The sequence below is a fragment of the Kryptolebias marmoratus genome, linkage group LG11 (genome assembly GCF_001649575.2).
Source record: "Kryptolebias marmoratus isolate JLee-2015 linkage group LG11, ASM164957v2, whole genome shotgun sequence".
Taxonomy (NCBI): domain Eukaryota; kingdom Metazoa; phylum Chordata; class Actinopteri; order Cyprinodontiformes; family Rivulidae; genus Kryptolebias; species Kryptolebias marmoratus.
The window spans coordinates 23,369,178-23,384,773 of NC_051440.1; the positions used below are offsets into that span (position 1 = coordinate 23,369,178).

The window sequence follows — 15,596 nt, forward strand, 5'->3', positions numbered from 1 at the left end:
TGCTCAATGACACACAAACGTGAACTTCTCTTTACTTACAATGGGTCTTTATCTCATAATACTGAGCTCTTCTGTCTTCCTAACCATGAAAAGGAACTTTGTGTACAGATTATTATTATTTTTAGTTATGTAAGTGGGTGTTTGTGTTCTGTGACTCTGGTAGGAAATACTACTAACTATCAAACAAATATAGAAGTTGTTTTACATATGATATATTTTGTTATAATGAACTTTATTTGAGCTACATTATGATCAGTCATTTTAATAGGCCTTACTATAAGTTCTACTTATCCAATAACTAATACTCACATGACGGGCTGATTAAACTTTATTTAATCACAATGGTTAAACCTCACATAAACATTTTCTCAGTGTCAGAAATGTTTCAACTTAGAACAGCTTCCTGGTTTACTCGATATTGTTTGATTGAAAGAATTGGTAATTTAAAACTATAATTTAATACCAACTTTTTAAAATAATTGCCTGTAATGTATTGAGAGTTGACGTCTGGCTCTGTTCTCGACTATATCTCAGAATGTGGGAGGTTTGACTTCCCCCTCGCTCAATTCTTTGGTGATTTTTAAATTTTTGCTTTCTGGGTAACGTGAGACAGACTGATGGAACTCAAGTGGAAATGTTACAGAAAGATGGCGTTCTGAAAACTGATGAAACTCCATGTATGTTCAGCAGTTGCAGACTTTTTCAGCTCAGTGAAACAGTGACCAGGTGGTTTGGGTTGGAGTTGATGGGCTCTGTTTAAAACTAAATGCTGCCCCCTGCTGGTTCAAAGTGAATAATTGTTTCTTTCTGTCTTTAATTTTGCAGGGCATCCAAGCACAAAGTAATGGTAAATACACATTTTGTTTTATACACTAGTTGCCTGTCGTTTTGTCTGTATATATGTAAAGGCATTAATGTTTTCATAAAATACATTTTTGTGTTTAAGGATTGTTAATTGTGTCTCTGCTGTCAAAATGTGAGATGATTTTAAAAATAATTTTTCTGATTCACTTATGCCATTTTCTTTACTGTTGGTCTTGCTTGTCTTGTTGTCGTTGCTTTTTAATATTTTAAAATCATGTATGTCAGATACAACAGCAACAACAACAACTACACCATTGCCAACAATAACAACAACAACAACTACACCACCGCCAACAACAACAACAGCTGCACCACCAACAACAACGACAACTACACCACCGCCAACAACAACAACAACAACAACGACAACTGCACCAACAACAACGACAACTACACCACCGCTAATACCAACAACAACAGCGACAACTGCACCACCAACAACAACTACACCACCACCAACAACAACAACTACACCACCACCAACAACAACAACTACACAACCACCATCAACAACAACTACACCACCTACAACAACGACTACACCAACAACAACTACACCACTGACAACAACAACTACACCACCTACAACAACGACTACACCAACAACAACTACACCACTGACAACAACAACTATACCAACAACAACTACACCACTGACAACAACAACTACACCACCTACAACAACTACACCACCTACAACAACACCAACAACCACCACCATTGCTGGTATGTGAACTCGCCTGATTCCTGCGACTGTCTGTAAGGTTAACGTTGAGCTTTTATAAATCTGTAAATCTGTTTTATATTTGAGTCACTTTTTATTTTCCACATGAATGGCAATAATTCTGAAGGTTATAGTGATCTCAGGAAAACTAAAAAAACATTCTTTCTTACTGTTTTTTTTTGTCAACAAGGCTTTTTCTGAATGAACACACTGGATGGTATTGAACTAAGATGATTTAAAAGATTATATAATATGAATAATTGTTTCCACTGACATCTCTGTTATTCACAGTACCTGGAAATGTCACCAATCTCAACTCGAGTGCCACAACATCCACTTTGTCTGTGACCTGGACTGGACCAGATGGAGAAATCTCTTTCTACAGAGTATACTGGACAGATGGAAATGACAAAAGGAATTCAACAGTGAGGGAAAAATCTGCAAACATTACAAACCTGACTCCTGGGGTCCAGTACAACATAACTGTACGTGCTGTTGCAGCTGATAATCGTACTGAGGGAAACAGTGCCACCATTCTTGTTTACACAAGTAAGTGCTCATGTAGTTTTGTCTTGGACTTAATGTGAGAAAGGAGATGTGTGAATGTGGTGCCGCTTCCTCTCTCTCTCTCTCTCTCTCTCTCTCTCTCTCTCTCTCTCTCTCTCTCTCTCTCTCTCTCTCTCTCTCAAAAAACAAAAATCCTCTGGTCTGCACTCACTTCTCTCTGTCACTTACAAATGGCAACATTATCAAATACTGAGGGAAAACAGTCAATTCAAACGTTTTAAAAAGCTAAAATAAATAGAAAATTGTGTCCTTTGGAATACAATGCAGTATAAGTTTATTATGTTAGAAGAAAAACGTTTAAGAAAAATAAATTGTTATTTTAGTATTTTTGTGAATTTAATATATATAGAAGTAATAAGTTACATCTCTGTAACTTATCAATTTGTTTCACAAACAATAACCTGAGTTGTTTATCTCAGAAAATAATTTTAAGAACATTATATTTTGTTTAAGACAAGAAGGAACCCCCCCAGACCCTAGCTGCCTGGTTTCACTGTAAGGTTTCCACTGATCATTTAACGATTTTAGACGATTAACACAGTTCTTATCCATGAAAACATCTCTGAACTGGAATAAACCATCCACAAACAGCTACCCCTTTAATGCTAAATCCAGCGTAATGGACAGAAATATATAAATTATATTTATTTTACTGCTTCACCTGATACCTGTTAGATCTGCTCATGTTCTGCTTTTTCTCAGTCCTTTTCTCTTCACTCATTTTTTTATTTTATTTTATTTTTTACTTAACTTTATGTTTGTATCCTTCACTCACAGAACCTGAAGCAGTTAAGACTGTTACGGTTGGTAGTTTCACAACAACCTCTGTGTTTCTGAACTGGACTGAACCAAATGGAGAGAGGGCTTTTTATCGAGTAAAGTGGAGAAATGAAACAGCAGAGTTCAGTCAAACTGTCACTGAGACACAAATAAACGTCACTAAGCTGACTCCTGGAGAGAGATACTGTTTTACTGTTACAGCTGTGGCTGGAGACAACAAAACAGAAAGTGATCAGGAAATCAAATGTCTGCATACAAGTAAGATTTTTGCTGACTGAAGAGCCTGTTGGTTTGTTGATTTTTATAGATTTGTTGACATCTGCTGCAGGCAGCTGAATTTATTTATCGTATCATTTCAGTTAATCATTTTAAAAACAATCTTTAATCATCTCAAATTGCAGCAAGTTGCAATTAGTTGTTTTTTACCTGAAATTTTAAATACACATTTAAACTTTGTTTTATCAGTCCTCTCTATGGTTAAATGCAAACATGTTTACAACATAAAATTTTACCTAAGTTTAGTTTTCTTGTCAGGTAATTGTCTAACTGAACATTTTTTGTTCTGCCAAAACATTTCCAGCTTAAGTGTTTCCAACCAGGCCTAAAGTCAAAGACAATTAAAGCAGATTTTAAAGGTTTTGTTTATGTAACATTTTTTCCCTCACAGAGCCTGAAATAGTCAGAGGTCTCACTGTCAGTGATTTCACAACAACTTCTGTGTCTCTGAACTGGACTGAACCAGAAGGATCCACTTCTTTTTACACTGTGGTGTGGACAAAAAACGGCCTAAGTCATAATCGCAGTGTGAGCAAGACAAATATCACTATATATGAGTTGACTCCAGGAGTGCAGTACATTTTTAGTGTCACTGCAGTGGCTGGAGACGATACAACTACAGGAGAGGCAACAACAGTCTCTCTGTATACAAGTAAGATGTGCAGTAGTTCATCATCTGCTTGCTGTTCTACAGTGAGCCTTTCACTTAAAGCTCATTCAAGCAGTTCATTGTAAACATGTAGAATTTTCATGTTGTAATCATTTATTCGTAATACTATTCTATTATTTTTTGCCCTTGCATCCACCTCTCTGCTGCTCACAGAGCCTGAAGTGGTCAGAAATCTCACTGTCACTGATGTAACAACATCCTCTGTGTCTCTGAACTGGATTGAACCAGAGGGAAATGCTTCTTTCTATAGAATTCATTGGTCAGATGGAGCAACAATTCACAGTATAAATGTGTCTGAGACATTTAGGAATATTACTAACCTGACTCCTGGTGTCCAGTATGAAATAAGTGTCACTGCTGTAGCAGGTGATAATTATACTGAAGGAGCCAATGATTCTGTGTCTCAGTACACAAGTAAGTTCAAAACTAGCTTTGGTGTGCAATCTACAGAAACTGATAAAGACGGCAGGCCGTTTTATGAAGCTGGTGGAAGATGAACAAAGACTGATTGGGTTTTTTAATTTAATTGCCGTATTTTCTAAACTTTATACTATCATAACGACTTGTTCTGCATACTCTGCTGTCTGTCACTCACAGAGCCTGAAGTAGTCAAACATCTCACTGTCAATGATTTCACAACAACCTCTGTGTTTCTGAACTGGACTGAACCAAATGGAGAGAGGGCTTTTTATCGAGTAAAGTGGAGAAATGAAACAGCAGAGTTCAGTCAAACTGTCACTGAGACACAAATAAACGTCACTAAGCTGACTCCTGGAGAGAGATACTGTTTTACTGTTACAGCTGTGGCTGGAGACAACAAAACAGAAAGTGATCAGGAAATCAAATGTCTGCATACAAGTAAGATTTTTGCTGACTGAAGAGCCTGTTGGTTTGTTGATTTTTATAGATTTGTTGACATCTGCTGCAGGCAGCTGAATTTATTTATCGTATCATTTCAGTTAATCATTTTAAAAACAATCTTTAATCATCTCAAATTGCAGCAAGTTGCAATTAGTTGTTTTTTACCTGAAATTTTAAATACACATTTAAACTTTGTTTTATCAGTCCTCTCTATGGTTAAATGCAAACATGTTTACAACATAAAATTTTACCTAAGTTTAGTTTTCTTGTCAGGTAATTGTCTAACTGAACATTTTTTGTTCTGCCAAAACATTTCCAGCTTAAGTGTTTCCAACCAGGCCTAAAGTCAAAGACAATTAAAGCAGATTTTAAAGGTTTTGTTCACGTAACATTTTTTCCCTCACAGAGCCTGAAATAGTCAGGAGTCTCACAGTCACTGACATCACAACAACTTCTATATCTGTGAACTGGACTGAACCACTTGGAAACCACTCTGTCTATAAAGTACATTGGACAGATGGAAATATAACTGGAAATTCAAATCAAACTGAAACAAATATAAACATTACTAACCTGACTCCTGGTGTCCAGTATGAAATAAGTGTCACTGCTGTAGCAGGTGATTGTAAAACTGAAGGAACAAGTCAGCGGGTGTCTTCTTACACAAGTGAGTCTGTCTTCCACCACATGACCAACAGACGAGATTACCGAGTTTTGGAAGACAGTGGCAAATTATTGAGTTCCAGTTCTGCCTCCACAACTGTTTTCATTGTCAGAGTTGGACATGGTCAAGAATCCCACTGTCAGTGGTTCCAAAACATGTTTAAATTGAGCACAGACACAGAGCAGTGGATCTTATTTATTTTATCTCCAAAGTTTCTAGAATAATTGATTTGATCCTTTATGCACCAATGTCTGTTTTTCACAGAGCCTGAAATAGTCAAGAGTCTCACAGTCACAGAAATCACAACAACTTCTATATCTGTGAACTGGACTGAACCACTTGGAAAGCACTCTGTCTATAAAGTACATTGGACAGATGGAAATATAACTGGAAATTCAAATCAAACTGAAGCAAATATAAATATTACTAACCTGACTCCTGGTGTCCAGTATGAAATAAGTGTCACTGCTGTAGCAGGTGATGGTAAAACTGAAGGACAGAATAAATCAGTTGTCAGATACACGAGTGAGTAAACATTTAATTATAGATCAGTCTTTACATAAAACTCTGCTTAAATATCTTTTTGTGAACACAAGAAAAATAGTTTTTATAAACAAGAAGATATTGAGAAACTGTTAAAGAGGAAGTCCTCGATTACTGTACAGTAATGTACTTCATCAGTGTAACAACAATAGCTGCGCCACAAACGGACTCCACCTCTGTACGATCGTTTATTTTTGTCTTTGATATCTATAACTCTCTGCTGTTTTTGCTTCAGACCCCAAAGCCGTGACCAACCTGACAGTGAAGTACGTGGACACAGTGTGCATCCAGCTCACGTGGCAAAGACAAAGTGATTATAAGTCCTCTTACTCTTATACGGTGGAAACCTTTGAGGACAATAAGTTGATTTTCAATAATTCCACCACGGATGAGAATATCATCATCTGCTCTCTGAATCCCCGGACCCTGTACACATTTAACGTGTTCACGGCTGTTCAAGATGTTACGTCTACAAAAGGAAGCATACAGCAATACACAAGTATGTCTTAAAAGTTTCTTCTTTTTTTTTTTAAATATAAAGCTTAACAGTAAAATTTATTTGTCTGTATTTCTCTAGGCATTGCCAAAATTCAGTCTGCTTTGTGATTATTTTAAATGGTTCTTGGACAATTTAGTTTATTTTTAAAGCTAAAGGAGACAAACCACAACACTTTTTGGTCTGTAAAATCTTCAAAAATGCTGAAGCCTACAGAGTCAGAATAAGATTTTCTTTCCTGTAAAAAACACGTTTCGTACACTCTGTACCTCTTTAATTTGTTGCACAGACCTTTTATTGAAAAGTCACAAAATTACCCTCAAAAGTTTGATAGTTTTCTTGTCTAATTTTTAAAAATGAATCCAAAATAATCCTTTATTAGGCTCTTTTCATGGACTGAATACATCTCCAAAATACTCAGTTGCACATGTAATCGTTTCAGAATTTTTATTTAATGTATAAATTATTTTCACTGAAATTTAAGTTTGTTCAGATTCCTTTATTTGTATTTTGAATTGTATAAGCTATTCTCTTTTAATTTTTTTTTAATTTGCATTTTTTCAAATTTAAATGATTTTTTTTGTTTTACCATTCATTCAGAGCAATTTAAGAAATGTATTTCACATTATTATTTTCTTACCAATTTAAATGTTTATTTTTATATATATATTTCAGCTCCTGGAGAGGTTTCTGGCATTACAGCTATAGGAACCACAACTACCCTGTTAGTGAACTGGAAACCGGCAAATGGGACTGTGTCATCATACAATGTCACGCTTTACAATAAAACACAGGTTATAAACCAGACCAATCTAAACAATGACACTGAACACATTCAGTATAATGGCTTGATACCAGGGATAGATTACTGTGTGTCTATTATCACTGTAAGTGGACCTGTGGTGAGCAGCAATGCAAGCGCCTGCAATGCAACTTGTGAGTAACATTAAAGTCAAACCTTGTGCTTTAGTTGCTTTTTTTTTAAATTTGTAGTATTTGTTTCTAAATGTGTTTTACTTTATTTGTTCTCCTGCCTAGTTCCCAACCCGCCTGGCTCCATCATGGCGGACTCTCAGAACGTCAGCTCCATCAACTTTACCTGGTCCCTTCCAGACAACATGGACCATCTTCAGTACAACTTCAGTGTGTCCACCAGTAACAACACTTATCTGATCGAGAACAACTGGTTCTTGCTGACAAATCTCCAGTCAGGAAGCCCCTACACTATCTCTGTAAAAACTGTTGGTGTGAGGGGCTATGAGAGCACCGCAGTGATGACGAGGAACTATACAAGTGAGAAGACCGCTTGATCCTAGCTATTTTCTTAAAATACTGTATTCTATTGCTTTAAAGTTAGTCTTTTTTCATTTCACTCTGATTTACTCACTTGTAATCTTGGCTTGTGGTTTATTATTTTGCAGTTGGAACATAATTATATATTAATATCACAGGCTGCACGGTCACAAAAATCTGGGCTGCTTGAGCTCATCCACTGGTGGCCTGGTGTGATAGGCAGAGCAGTCATTGAAAGTATTAGTAACTATGTTTCCAGATTTTTACTTCACTTTGTGTTGACACCTTTTGCCTGTAATTTGGTCATAAAAATAGTGAAGATAGGGATCTTTTGTTTGCGCCAAATGAGAAGATGAGAATTTTAAGAGCCATTTTCCTCTATTGTCTCAAACAATATTTATAAAAACCAGAGCTGTTAATAGTTTGATAAATGTAGATTATAAATTTCAGTCAGTTCAAACATTTACTACAGGCCTAAAACAGCAGTAAGACGGTATTTTAGTGTCAACTACTGTTAATGTTCTTCCCATTTACAGAGCAAGAATTGCACCCAGCTTAACCAAAGACTGTCACAGTGACATGTTAATGCTTTATTCCTTCAGTTTTTACATGACTACATGACATGTCCCTGAGAATAAATGGTATTTTAAGACGAGTAAATGGTTGATTATCCTTTAAAAAATGCAGAACCGACAAAAAAACGTACCCTGGAAATCATGATATGAACCAAATGATGGATTTGTGTCTTGTTCTACCCCTAACATATATATGTAATAATTTCAGTTTTTTCTTTTGAGGACAAAAGTCTTAATGGCGTTATGTGTTTTATGTAGCTGATGAGCCAGATAGGTTGATTTTAAAAAATGATTTACCTTAGCATACATCTTTCACACATTTTTATGTGAAATTTTTTGAACAATAATATTGTTTTTTTGTTTGTTTGTTTTTGTTATGATGATTACAGCCTAATAGACGATCTGTGTATGGGTTTCCGAGCACATTCAAATGGTCATCTTCACTGCCGATCCACTGATCTCCTTTGTCTCATTTTTTCAGGACCATATTCTGTAACTAATCTGACAGCAGCAAACATCACCACAACCACAGTGACCTTAAAATGGAAGCAGACAGAGAGCAAACAGGACTACTCTTATGAGGTGCAGGTCAGCAGCACTCCTCTTGGTTTAGCAGGAACAGTGTCTGTAAACACCACAAACTCCACAGTCTTTACAGTCACTGGTCTTGAGTCTGGGTGCAACTACAGCTTCATTATCACCACACTGACAGCAGATGGCACTCGAGCAGAATCTGTGACAGAATCCTGCTTCACACGTACGTACAAACTGGCAGAAATGAATTGAACAGCAGTCATCATGTTTATATTTCTTAAAAAGTAACACTTTATCTTTTGTGTTTAGGGCCCTATGGTATCACAGACTTGACAGCATCAACATTAAACACAACCGCAATCCATCTAAACTGGAAAAAACCAAATCAGTACAAAGAAAACTACAAATATTGGGTGGAGACGACAGGCTGTGGCTTCCAAAATGGCACCTTCCAAAACGAAAGCGTAGAAATATCAGCTCTCACCCCTGGAACCAACTGTACCTTCTGTGTTTCCGTCATGGCAGCAAATGACATTAAAGGCGAACATATTTGCACCACAAACCACACAAGTAAGACCTTACCTATTTTTTTCTATTTTTTCCCCCAGTTGTCAGTATTGACCTGCTTTATTTTTTCCATTGATTTACGTGAACAGAACCTGAGCTGGTGCAGCCTAGTGTCCACAATGAGGGCTCTAACAGTTCGGTCAATGTTTCATGGACCCACCCTCTTGGAAATGTGGACAACTATCAACTTTCTCTAAACAGCACTTTTAAAACTTTTCCCTCTGAGTGTCTGAGCCCTACCAGCACCTCCTTCTTGTTTGACAACCTGTCAGCTGCTGTTCTTTACAGCGCCGTGTTGACCACATGCAGCGGATCATTCTGTGTGTCATCTGAATATGTCACTAATGCAACATGTGAGTAAAATAAATAATAACTTTCTTCCTCTTTTTTTTCTTTTTTTTTATTAAGAGCTTTTTTAAGTGTGGTGAACTTTATTGTGACAGGAAAATAGTTTCAATTTTATATATACATTGTTTGATATATTTAATCAACTAATCACAACCACAACAATATTAATAAACTCTGTTACTTTGCAAAGTCTCTTGCCAGAAAGTTCTCATGTGCAGTGACATTTCACAAATTAAATTATATAAAAATGATTTGGAAAAATGAGAAAACATGTAGTAGACATATAGTTTGTGATCATTTCTAATTTTAAGCTTAGATATTTTTTAAGTAATAGGCTTTAGTGTGCAGAACTGTGGGGCAATTCTTTACAAATGATAACTTCTTTGATTTTATTTTTGAAAAATTGAAGAATCAGCTTGCCGAAGTCAGTTTGTCGCTCTGTGTTCTCGCAGACCCGAACCCTCCCGGGCCAATTATGATCCTGGAGAAGACAACCAGCTCTATTAAAGTTGGATGGGAAGAGGCTCCTCTAATGTCCAATGAATCATTCTGTTACATACCGACTATCACACAATTCCTGCAAGTTATAGACAACACCACTGTCTCTCCTCCCAAAACAAGATACAATTTCACCTCACTGTTACCTGGAACGTCCTACAACATTTCTGTAAAAACACAGGGGCCCATGGGGTTTGAGAGTGAGGCTGTTTTCATACACATGATCACCACAAGTAAGGATTTTATTCTTAAACCCACCTTGTTTTCCTCTTACAGCTATTCCTCTTAGATATTTTGGTTTAACAGCTATATTTTTTAACTGTATTTTAAACCTTCAGAACCATCAACTGTGCAGATTCTCACAACCACTGCTGAGGAGAAGAATATCAGCGTTAATTGGACCAATCCTGATTACACAAAGAACTATAGATACATTTTGACCTGGCAGAACTCAGATAATAGTGTTAATGATAGTGTCATTCTTGATAAAACTGAATATATCATCACTGACCTGGTACCTGGGAGCCGGTACGACATTACTGTCACCGCCACGACCTCTGATGGAACACAAGCTGCCCCTGAAAGAGTTTCTGTCTGCACAAGTATGATCTCCACAACCTCAATTTCCTTTATATGTTTGACTTTTAACTGTGCTTTTATATAAAAAAATTACAAAAAGCAAGATTATTCTACAAGCACATTTAGATTATTAAGCTTTTTAATCTATTATTTTAACATTATCTAAATGTAGATTTTTTTTTCTGCCATCCTTTTTTATTCTTACATTTGTTAAAGAAGAAATGAAGGCAACTTAATGTAAATATTGTATTTTGTCATAGCAAATCTATAATGCAATTTTGTGTTTTCTTTCTCTGTACTGCAGATGCAAGCCCTGTGAAGAATTTAAAGTGTTTTGGTCCAAACAAAGGAAATGCAGAACTCACTTTTAACTGGACTAAACCTGAAGGAAAAAACTCTGGCTTCCAATTTATTTTAATCAACAGTTCACAAAACATCAAGTCAAATGCCACCTGTTGTCATCACAACATCTCCAACCTTCTTTACAATACTCCATATGATGTAACTGTGGAGACACTAAGCTGTGGAAACCCAAGCACTCCTATAAATCTCAGTTGCCGTACAGGCATCACGTGTATGTTTTTGTTGTTTTTTTGGTTGTTCTTCATAATTGCATTAATATATTTAATGTCTATATATATCTCCCACCACCTTTCATGCCAGAGTTGTAGACTAAGATCATCTTAGTCATTTGTGACCTTGAAACCTTCAAAATAGCATTATTTGCAGTCTCATTTAAGACTGTTAGCACTTAGAGTAGGTGTTGTTGTTAACTCTTTGCCACTACCACACTGATTTTTAGCTCAATATCTGATTTATAGTCATTTTTGTATAGGCTAAAGTGGATTAGCTCTGGTAGCTATCTTGATTTGGCTTTAAAATTTAATCAGTTGTAGATGTACATCAAATATTTGCTTTCTGAGCATTTCATTGAAATCTATCCAGTGTTTTGACAAATATGTTGAGCAATGTGTTGCACTCAAAGTAAGAGTTGGAGACACCAAATTTAAGCTCAATATTTGTAAAATTGGCAGAGTTATTACCATTTTTAGGTTTACTAATTTCAGTTGGCTGTGTCGGCCATCTTGGCTCCATGTTAATGATTACTTTCTGAATGTTTTATAAAAAATTGTTTTCATGAGTCACAAGATATTTTAATTGTACAGACAAACAAACACACGGACACAAGCAAAAACATAAAAAAGGATTAATATATATTATTATACTTTTTTAGACTAAATTAACCTTGTTCTAACATTCTTACTGCAAAAGAAGAATCATTCACATTGTTTTTCCTCCATTGTTGCTCTTTAACTGACAGTATTAGCTGTCACTTTGACACACAGGTACAGCTCAAAAACATTAGAATATTGTGAAAAAGTTCAGTATTTTTTGTCAATCATTTCAGAAAGTGAAACTCATAAATGATATAGATTCATTACACATAGAGTGAAATATTTCAAGCCTTATTTATTTAATTTTGATGAATATGGCTTATATCTGTAATTAAAATTTAACTTTCTTTTCCTGTTTTTTAAAGTTCCACCCATTCCGTCAGACAGCTTGTCATTATCATCTATAAACTCATTGTCACACAACAAGTTCACAGTTGAAGTTGATCCCAAACTGCTGGACGAAAGCCATGGACCAGTCACACAAGTTGGTATTCTGATAACGAGTGATGATAATGGTAAGTTTCATTTGTTTTCTTACTGTTGTGGCATAAACAAAACTCATTTGACTATTTCTGACTTTTCTCACTTGTACCTGCAACTTTAGTCACATTGTTTTATTTGAAGAATGAATGAAAAGAACGAACAAACAAATAAAGATGCTATTCCCTGGTTTTGTTTCTCTCCAGCAAAAGGTTCTGATGCCAAGATATATGTGAATAAAACGTATCAAAACTGGAGATCGAAGTCTGCACCAGTATACCTGGCAACGATACGAAACCACACCGCCTCACAAACGCGCAGTAGTGATAGTAATAGCTCTCTGCACTTTGAAGTGGGAAGTGGAACCACATGGAACAACTACAGTAACGGTGATCTGGATCCCTCTGGAACTTACAAGTAAGAACACTTAAAAAAAAACAAAAAAAACAACATACAAATAATACATTTGACCTAAACCCTATGTTTTGTTATCACCCACCACTGAAAGGCAAAGTAGGAGTGTTTGTGTTCATGTCTCTGTTACAAAAGTATTCCATGAACCACTGAACACGTTTTAATGAAACTTACAGAAAATAATCATTGGATGCTCATCTACAGCAAATTAATTTTAGGAGTCTGCCCCATTAAAGATGGCCACTGCAGCCAACTGACCTTAAAAACACAAAACTAGCCATAACTCAGTCAATTTAACCAATATTGAGATAAAATATTGTGTGGCTGTAGCTAAGACTGATCCCCACCAAAACATTTTAATGCTAACAAATTGCACAAGATCTTTATTTAAAATTGTGTCATTTGGAGTCATATATCTGTCTTTTAACAAAATAATCAATGGGCATACCATTACTATTGATTACCTTTTGGAATCAACCCAATTTATGATGGCCACCGCGGCGATCATAAATTGGGTTGATTCCAAAAGGTAATCAACACAAAAATGGATATAATTCAGTCAATTTTACAAGTATTGCGCAAAAATTTGGTCTGGTAGTGGCTGAGAGTTACTCACAACACATACTCTAAATGCAGCTCACTGACTGAGGTCACACATTTTGTTATGTTCAAGGTTTGACCAAAACAGCCAGAAAGCCATAATTTCTTATCATAAGATAAGGTTTAAAACTCTACCGTGAAAGGGTAAGATGACATGCATTCCTTTAAGGAGCGCCAGTCCTTTAATTTACCACGTTTATTTTTTTTTCAATACCTCTGCTTTTATTATTCTATTCCAACATTTTATATTTTGGAGGTGCTCATTTCTTACCTTTTAATGAGCTTTTACTTGCATATAGTAGATGCACAAATTTTCATATTTGTAATTTTGAATCTTGCAGATATGCCATTGTGATTTTCACCTTGTTGAACACGGAAATGGGTCTAGTGGACTCCAGTACTTCAATCTTCTCAGTGACAAACTACTCTCTTGTTGTGACACTAGTAGCAGCAGACCCAGGTACCATTTTTAGAATCAAACTGGGATTTGACTGACTCTTAAGAAGGTGAATCATTTATTTAATGCTGCGAAGTAGACCTTAAGTTTTATGTTTCTGTTATTGTCTTTTCAAACATTTTAGACAAAACTGCCATTGCTATTGGAGCAACACTGGGAATTTTTGGAATTCTCTTCATCATCCTCGTGGGCTTCATCATCTACTGGAGAAGGTTTTTTTTATCATTCTTACTGATGAGAATTGCTACTTAGACACTGTGTGTGCGCACACCTTGAATTTCACTGTTTCTGTTCTGCAGGTTAGCCAATAAAGAGTCATCAGACATCCAGATTGAACAGATGAGGTGAGTTTTTAGGTTTTATCACTTTTTTGTTCTTTTATATCCAAAATTCTTCGTGGCAGTTCTTTCTATAATTGTCTCCTTTTTTTGCCTTATTTTTTAGAGCCAAAGTGTAAGTATTGGGCCTTTCTGTTATAAAAATGACAGTTTTGTCAATTAATAAGCTGTTCCCAATCAACACTCATTATTCTCGTCCGACCTGTGCTGTATGTTTGAGCAGAAGTGCAGCTGTGAGGGTGGAGGACTTCGAAACTTACTACAGGAAGCAGAAAGCCGACTCCAACTGTGGCTTTGCAGAAGAATTTGAGGTGAAAACTTCACTTATAATGGTTCATAATTTACAAATTTACCTGTTCATATCAATCAGATATTTATAATAATAATAACCTACTTTATTTTTTTCCTTCCTAGGATCTGAAACCTGTTGGTACAGGTCAGTCAAAAACCCACGCTCTGGCTTTAGACAACAAACCTAAAAACCGCTACAGCAACGTGCTTCCTTGTAAGTCACTTTAAATTCCTTTTTCCTGGTTTTCACACTGACACTTCTCATTCCTCTAATATTAATTATCATCTCTCATCACCTGCAATTCATGACCATTAAATACATTTTCAAGATCTAACATAGCATGATAAAAAAATCCATAATATAATCATACTTATTTCATTATTTCATGCATTCATGTTCAATTTCTAGATGACTCTTCAAGGGTGAAACTCTCTATTATCCATGGAAGTCCAAATGAAGATTACATCAATGCTAACTACATGCCGGTGTGTACTTACACTATTTACCTCTGCTCTCAGCTTCATGCTGTAAACATCCCTTGGAACAACGTCACTCATTTTTTGCTTAATATCATGCAGCTTGAGCATTTCCATCGTCGTCCACATTCAGAAAATCTTCTTTAAAAGTGTACATAACATGTGTTTACAGCTTTATTATTATCAATATTATTATTTTATATTAGGGTTACCTCTCCAGGAAAGAGTTTATTGCAGCTCAGGGTCCTTTGCCCACAACAGTCAGCGACTTCTGGAGGATGATCTGGGAGAAGAACGTGCACACTCTGGTCATGCTAACACGCTGTAATGAACAAGGACGAGTAAGTACGAACACACACAAAACTAACTTACACACATCCTGCCTGAGCAAATGTACAGGTGCTGGTCATAAAATTAGAATATCATGAAAAAGTAGATTGATTTGAGTAATTCCATTTAAAAAGTGAAACTTGTATATTATATTCATACATTACATACAAACTCATATATTTCAAATGTTTATTT

At 35.9% G+C, this 15,596-nt stretch overlaps 2 protein-coding genes across 2 annotated transcripts in view; one reads left to right on the forward strand and one right to left on the reverse strand.

The window, feature by feature from the left end:
• ptpn5 (protein tyrosine phosphatase non-receptor type 5) overlaps positions 1 to 5,413 on the reverse strand; it is a 45,654-nt gene extending 40,241 nt beyond the window's left edge. The window contains exon 1 of the mRNA XM_037978382.1: positions 5,316 to 5,413. The gene's annotated coding sequence lies outside the window, so the exon portion shown is untranslated. The remainder of the gene's footprint in view (positions 1 to 5,315) is intronic.
• Positions 1 to 15,596, forward strand: part of ptprja (protein tyrosine phosphatase receptor type Ja) — a 34,710-nt gene that overhangs the window by 14,168 nt on the left and 4,946 nt on the right. The window contains exons 2-29 of the mRNA XM_025006525.2: positions 826 to 847; positions 1,090 to 1,590; positions 1,880 to 2,137; positions 2,933 to 3,193; positions 3,603 to 3,863; positions 4,035 to 4,295; positions 4,479 to 4,739; positions 5,149 to 5,409; positions 5,671 to 5,931; positions 6,185 to 6,448; positions 7,121 to 7,381; positions 7,484 to 7,738; positions 8,795 to 9,070; positions 9,157 to 9,417; positions 9,504 to 9,767; positions 10,215 to 10,493; positions 10,599 to 10,862; positions 11,144 to 11,413; positions 12,380 to 12,529; positions 12,701 to 12,911; positions 13,850 to 13,968; positions 14,090 to 14,177; positions 14,265 to 14,309; positions 14,410 to 14,418; positions 14,527 to 14,614; positions 14,718 to 14,808; positions 15,004 to 15,080; positions 15,278 to 15,412. Of these exons, the coding sequence (XP_024862293.2) occupies positions 826 to 847; positions 1,090 to 1,590; positions 1,880 to 2,137; positions 2,933 to 3,193; positions 3,603 to 3,863; positions 4,035 to 4,295; positions 4,479 to 4,739; positions 5,149 to 5,409; positions 5,671 to 5,931; positions 6,185 to 6,448; positions 7,121 to 7,381; positions 7,484 to 7,738; positions 8,795 to 9,070; positions 9,157 to 9,417; positions 9,504 to 9,767; positions 10,215 to 10,493; positions 10,599 to 10,862; positions 11,144 to 11,413; positions 12,380 to 12,529; positions 12,701 to 12,911; positions 13,850 to 13,968; positions 14,090 to 14,177; positions 14,265 to 14,309; positions 14,410 to 14,418; positions 14,527 to 14,614; positions 14,718 to 14,808; positions 15,004 to 15,080; positions 15,278 to 15,412 (5,754 nt within the window). The remainder of the gene's footprint in view (positions 1 to 825; positions 848 to 1,089; positions 1,591 to 1,879; positions 2,138 to 2,932; positions 3,194 to 3,602; positions 3,864 to 4,034; positions 4,296 to 4,478; positions 4,740 to 5,148; positions 5,410 to 5,670; positions 5,932 to 6,184; positions 6,449 to 7,120; positions 7,382 to 7,483; positions 7,739 to 8,794; positions 9,071 to 9,156; positions 9,418 to 9,503; positions 9,768 to 10,214; positions 10,494 to 10,598; positions 10,863 to 11,143; positions 11,414 to 12,379; positions 12,530 to 12,700; positions 12,912 to 13,849; positions 13,969 to 14,089; positions 14,178 to 14,264; positions 14,310 to 14,409; positions 14,419 to 14,526; positions 14,615 to 14,717; positions 14,809 to 15,003; positions 15,081 to 15,277; positions 15,413 to 15,596) is intronic.